This window comes from Nanorana parkeri, unplaced genomic scaffold (assembly GCF_000935625.1).
Source record: "Nanorana parkeri isolate BGI_ZX_2015 unplaced genomic scaffold, ASM93562v1 scaffold553, whole genome shotgun sequence".
NCBI classification, from domain to species: domain Eukaryota; kingdom Metazoa; phylum Chordata; class Amphibia; order Anura; family Dicroglossidae; genus Nanorana; species Nanorana parkeri.
Window position 1 is genome coordinate 961,914 of NW_017306821.1, and position 6,000 is coordinate 967,913.

The 6,000-nt window shown below is 39.2% G+C and overlaps 1 protein-coding gene across 1 annotated transcript in view; it reads right to left on the reverse strand.

The window, feature by feature from the left end:
- AXDND1 (axonemal dynein light chain domain containing 1) overlaps nucleotides 1-6,000 on the reverse strand; it is a 43,107-nt gene that overhangs the window by 19,369 nt on the left and 17,738 nt on the right. The window contains exons 10-13 of the mRNA XM_018561958.1: nucleotides 5,023-5,143; nucleotides 4,773-4,874; nucleotides 3,968-4,134; nucleotides 427-502 (exon numbers count right to left, since the gene is read on the reverse strand). Coding sequence (XP_018417460.1) covers nucleotides 427-502; nucleotides 3,968-4,134; nucleotides 4,773-4,874; nucleotides 5,023-5,143 — 466 coding nt within the window. The remainder of the gene's footprint in view (nucleotides 1-426; nucleotides 503-3,967; nucleotides 4,135-4,772; nucleotides 4,875-5,022; nucleotides 5,144-6,000) is intronic.

The following is a 6,000-nucleotide window of genomic DNA, read 5'->3' on the forward strand; positions in this document are numbered from 1 at the left end:
GAAAATAACATGAAAAAGAGAACATATATATTTACAATAAGCCAAAAATATTGTTACAGGGATAAAAGTTATGCAAGTTGTTATTCATACTGATTGTTATCGACACATTATGGTACACAGTGCTTGGACTGCAATTCTGCTTCTGAAGAAACTTTTAGGGCCCATTTACACCAATCGCGGTGCGTTCCAGAGCGGCAGCTTCTGGAATGCAGGGGGGTGCGTGGCTGCGGTGCCATTGGCTTTAATGCACCGCCATGCCCACTCCCGCCCCAGAACGCAGGAACGCTTCCGCTCTGGAACGCACAGCAATTGGTGTGAACAAGCCCTTAGCCAGTTGTGTTGTCCAGACACCCCTACCAGAGAGCACAGATTTGTTTCGTAGTAGCTACAAAGTTTAAATTGCTTTACATTATTAAACATACATACATTTTGCCAGCTTTTCAAGTCTTCAAGCACTGATACGACCATGTCATCGGGTACTGCGTAGTAGTGCCAATCTACACTAATACAATCAAGGAACAAAAATTAAGGTACACATCAGCATGAACAAAGTAAGCAACTTATTAAATAGAAACAGTAAAATATTATCCTTTCAAAACTATAAGATATTTTCCCTTCCAACACTGCCAATATTAGCAATGGTAACCTTCACCTGTATAAATACATAATAAATTCAAATAATTCTCCTTAATGTATACTAAGAAGAGTCAGTAGGTTGATTTAAGGGGATAGTTCATGTGGATCTGAACGGGAGATATAGGTCTTTTCTGCTGCAGGAATCTGTTGGTTCTTGCCGCAGGAATGCCAGATCGCCACATGTGCATGGAGCCTAATGGAGTGATAGATCAGTTTCTTTCCACAGACTGATATCTAATCAGGCTCAGTTGGTACATGAGTCTTCCTGGGGGAGTGGGGTATTGCCTGTTCCTACAACATTCTTTCTGAGTTATCTACCACTAAACAGAAGGGCAGTCACCCTACAACTGCAGAAGACCCACCAGTTAAAGTCTCTATCTGCTTGATGTGCAATGCTGACCTTGGTGCTAGAAAAGATTGTGCCCTCTGCACTACTTACAGATGCCAGTCAGTAACATCTGTACCTGTGGCTATATCTGACCCCCCTTTCATCTTTGGGTGCTCATTTCTCTTCCTGTCTCACAACAGAGGTAGTTTCATCTGTTATGCAAAGATTTATCAGTAAGTTAGTGCAAATTTCTGCTCCCCCTGATTGCAAGGGCTTAAAATGGCCATTATCACTTTCTCCAGTGGAATCTAACGCAGGACTCTGTGCAGGTCAGTTCCTCCACCCCGAACTCGCTGGTGTGCAGTCATGTTGGAATAGGAAGGGGCCATTCCCAAACTGTTCCCACAAAGTTGGGAGCATGAAATTGTCCAAAATGTCTTAGTATGCTGATGCCTTAAGAGTTCCCTTCACTGTAACTAAGGGGCCAAGCACAACCCCTGACAGACAACCCCACACCATAATCCCCCCTCCACCAAACTTTACACTTGGCACAATGCAATCAGGCAAATACCATTCTCCTGGCAACCACCGAACCCAGACATGTTCATCGGATTGCCAGACAGAGAAGCGTGATTCGTCACTCCAGAGAACACGTCTTCAGAGTCCAGTGACGGCGTGCTTTACACCACTGCATTTAACATTTTGCATTGCACTTGGTGATGTAAGGCTTGGATGCAGCTGCTCGGCCATGGAACCCATTCCATGAATCTCTCTACACACTGTTGTTGTGACATTCTAAAGGCCACACGAAGTTTGGAGGTCTGTAGCTATTGACTCTGCAGACAGTTGTCGACTTCTGTGCACTTCAGCATGCGCTGACCCCGCTCTGTCATTTTACGTGGCCTACCACTTCGTGGCTGAGTTGCTACTGTTCCCAGTTGCTTCCACTTTGTTATAATACCACTAACAGGTGACCGTGGAATATTTAGTAGCAAGGAAATTTCACGGATGGACTTATTGCACAGGTGGCAACATATCACGGTACCACGCTTGAATTCACTGAGCTCCTGAAAGCGACCCATTCTTTTAGAGTTAGTTCACACCATAAGCAGCGGGTTCGCATTGCGGCTGGCTCACTTTTTTGCCGGGCAGGAGGGGGCGTGGTGGGCTATTGATGTGAATGGCACCGTAGCCACGCCCTTCGGCCGCAATGCAATCACCCGCACGGGATCGCGGGGCACATTGTGCCTGCAGTGCGATCAAAATAGTGCTTGCATTGCGGCCGGAGGGTGTGGCTACGGTGGTCCTATTTGGTTTTTATCTTTACTTTTAATAAAAATGTTTAACAGTTTTACACTATGAGATTCTTTGTATTTGTTTCCTAAATCTTTTAGAAAGACCAAGGAAAGGGAGAGGCTGTAGGACAGAGGGATTATATTAGAAAAAGCGCTATTTGACCACACTTAATATTGAACATCCTGTGGTGATTGCGTACTCTTGAGGGAAGCACATTTGGAATCTGATTTTACCATTTGTTTTCAAAATGAAATCACACATTATTGGATGGTATCTGGATCATGGAATGAGGATTCTTTAGTGTGAATGGATTGATTTCACTGGTTTCAATTGCAAGGATGTGGGACTTTTTTAATTCCATGTGTAATATGAATAAGGGCAATCCTTACTTGTGGATGATTTGTTTTTACTGTATGTAATCACTTAGATGTGGGACACTGATTTATTATGTGTGCAATATCAACACAGGTATATACTTTATGTAGTATTATTGTGGATTTAATTGAAAACATAGTGTATTGGGTTCCTTTTTTGGATTATCCCTACGTGCAATATTATCATAGTTATTTGATTTATACAGCATTAAAATCTTTGATTTCGAGTTTATACATATTATGGAAATGATAAATTTTTGATTATCACAAAAAATGTAGTATAGCAGCTGTTGTAAGGGTGTTCAAGTGCGGGATTTAAAAAGAATTATATATTCTCTAAGTTTTATAACTTCGGCAAATGCTAGTTTTGGTTAAAAGGTTCTGCAAGGGGCTGTTTAATGTTTTCCTTTTGCTTTGGTTTTCTCTTGTCGGGCTGGTTCACCTGTGTTCATGTGTGCCTAACCCTCTGTGACTAATGTCAATTTCTCCTGTAGGTGGCAGAAAAGCCCTATGTTGTTGAATGATTATCAAGTTGCTTACTCAATGAACCCAGAGAAAATTATTTTACGGTGAAAACAAAATTCCTACTTTAGTGGTATAAGCAGCATAGACTTTTCTTATTTGAGCCACTTTAAAAACAGGCTCATCAGTTTAACCTTTTTGCTGTCACCAATGTATGTTATACTGTATGTTGGCAGCAGCATTGGCCTTTAAACACACTCCTGTTTGCTATAGCTTCTTCAGCTGACTTTTGGCTTTCTGCTGAAAGTGATTGAGGTGGCTGTAAAGCTGCCTGATCATTTCCATATACACCCCCTATGTGCTAGTAATAAAGTACAAAATAGAAGTTTTAAAAAAAATTAAAGAAAAATACAATAAAAAAACTTCCCAGAAATGCCTTGTGCTCCTCTGTGTACACACATACTAACACAAACGTATGTGTCGAGTACACCTACACATGAAAACGATTGCAGCACACATTAGGTATCGCTGCACATACTGGAGTAAGTGCAATAATTCTAGGGCCATTATTCATGGTTAACTACATTGATGACCTGTAAAGACTTTTAACACATTGTTTATGGACAATTTTGGGTATCAAAGTTTTTTTCCGCTTTTACGCAATTTTGAGGCTTAATGGGTTTGATAAACAGTGGTGATAAAACTGTGTGACATAAAACATTGCAACTAGGGTCTCTGCTTTCTGAACATTTGTAATTTTGGTGGTTTTTAAGCAATTTTCAGTCCTAAAATGAGCATTTTAACATGTATGTAAAAAAAACAACTCTGGCAGCGAAAGGGTTTAAAAAATCTGAAAAGAATCTTCACGTACAAGACTTTTTCCTGAAAATAAGAGTGCCATGTCTTCAGATCTCTACAGATAATCTGCAATTTCTCTCTGCTTGACTCCTCACTGCGCTTCACCTCTTGATCAAAGCGGGCCATGTGCTCTCGCCATTTTTCGGTACTTTGTTGGATTTCGGAAAGGTCCTTTGTGTCCTATACACATAGTGATTAAGAAAAGAGGAGTTAATTGATAGGCTGTCGTAGACAGAGATGGTAAAATACACAGTGCAGCAATCCAGTACACAATGCAGCAATCCAGTACACAATGCAGCAATCCAGTACACAATGCAGCAATCTAGAAAAAATGAATATATTTTACTGGAGCTACATCACTGAAAGACAAATTCTAATTATTAGAGCTGCAGCTAACGATTATTTTAAAAATCGATTATAATCGATTATGTCGATTAGTTGTTGCAGCCCTACTAATTATTGTTTTAGATTGCTACAGTTTTGTAATGAGCAGTTTTGTCTTACCACAGAACACTTCTACTTAACATATGCATTCATCCAATACCCGCTTCAATCTCTTGGTAGTTTAAGAATCCTATAAATACCGGGAACTTGTAATTTTTAGCATTTATTAGCACTATCTTACAATACAAAAATATGTCAGGAATTCCCTTTCAATAATAAACATACAGTAGGTAATCACCTACCTGCATCATACTATGCTGTTCTATATTTTTATTTCAAAAGGGATTTTATTTATAGGAAAATTAATATCCAAAAATTAAAGCAGATAACATCATAAGAACACTTTGTATTTTCCCAATTATACTTCAACCTACATTTGATGCAAGAAGCACAAGTAAATGCTGGACCACCTTTGTCCAGGCCTTCTCACTTAAGTACATTTTACGAGCAAGTTGTAGCTGGTTGCCTTCTATTACCTAAATCAAAGAACACAGTGACATTATTACAGATCAAATGCTAACATATGACCAAGTTAAAGCAATCAAGTTATAACATGCACCATCTATAAGCACAAAATGTGTCATAGTCTTTTACACTAGGCTGTCTATAGTTGGTAAAAGTCACCTTTCTAGCCAACCTATATGTGGCAGAACTCCAAAGATCTCTTTCTTCTGTGAGGTGGACAACCTGCTTCTCCAAACGACTCCTCTGCAATTCATACAATTCACGATACTCTTCCAGAATACTATATGAATAACATTCTCAGTGAGAAAATACATGGAATACATAGAAGGCTACAATTCAAAAACACCTTCTTATGATGCAAGCATGCTTATTTACAACTAAGGTATTATAAATGAACTAAAGGAAAACTAGTAACTTGCAGACAAGTGGTACCTGAACTCTATATCAGAAGGGTGTCCTCATGGCTGAAATCATGGAGATACTGCTGAGCTCTGTTGCACCCCTGCTGGTGTAATTTGTTGTCATCCACTCAATTATCTGTTCTCTTTTCACATTTTTCTTAGTTGTATGTAATTTAGGGTAACGCTGTTATTAGTTACTTACCTTTACTAGTGACAGATGTTGTCCTTTTGTTTTCATGTGTAATATTTGGTATATTTACATGGGTGTTAACAATTGGATGCGGGAAGGGGATATAGATTTGAAGGATGGGATTCTTTGGGTGTATATTGTTTGTAGGTTGTGTAAGCCTTGAGAAAAGTGGGCTGCCTCCCAGCAAAATGTCCCGTTAAAAAAAAAAAAAAACAACAGTATTTTTCTCAGCAATAATAATTATACTAAGTCCTCTAAGTGCTTGCCCATTACAGGCAGTTACAGCATTTATATTATTCATTCGATACAAAGATGCAAATAACAGCACTAGTTTCTAGAAAACGTATGCTCTTAAAACTTGACATGGCATGCGCAAAACTGTTGCTGTTATTTTGCATCTTTAATGAATCAAACAAAAATAGAAGTGTGCTGCACCTGCCTGTTTACTGTATATAGAAGGTGGAATGCGAGTTATGCTCCAGTTGCGTGGACATGCTACTAACCTGTAAAAGTGATGTGCTTTATACAGACTGTATATGTATATAT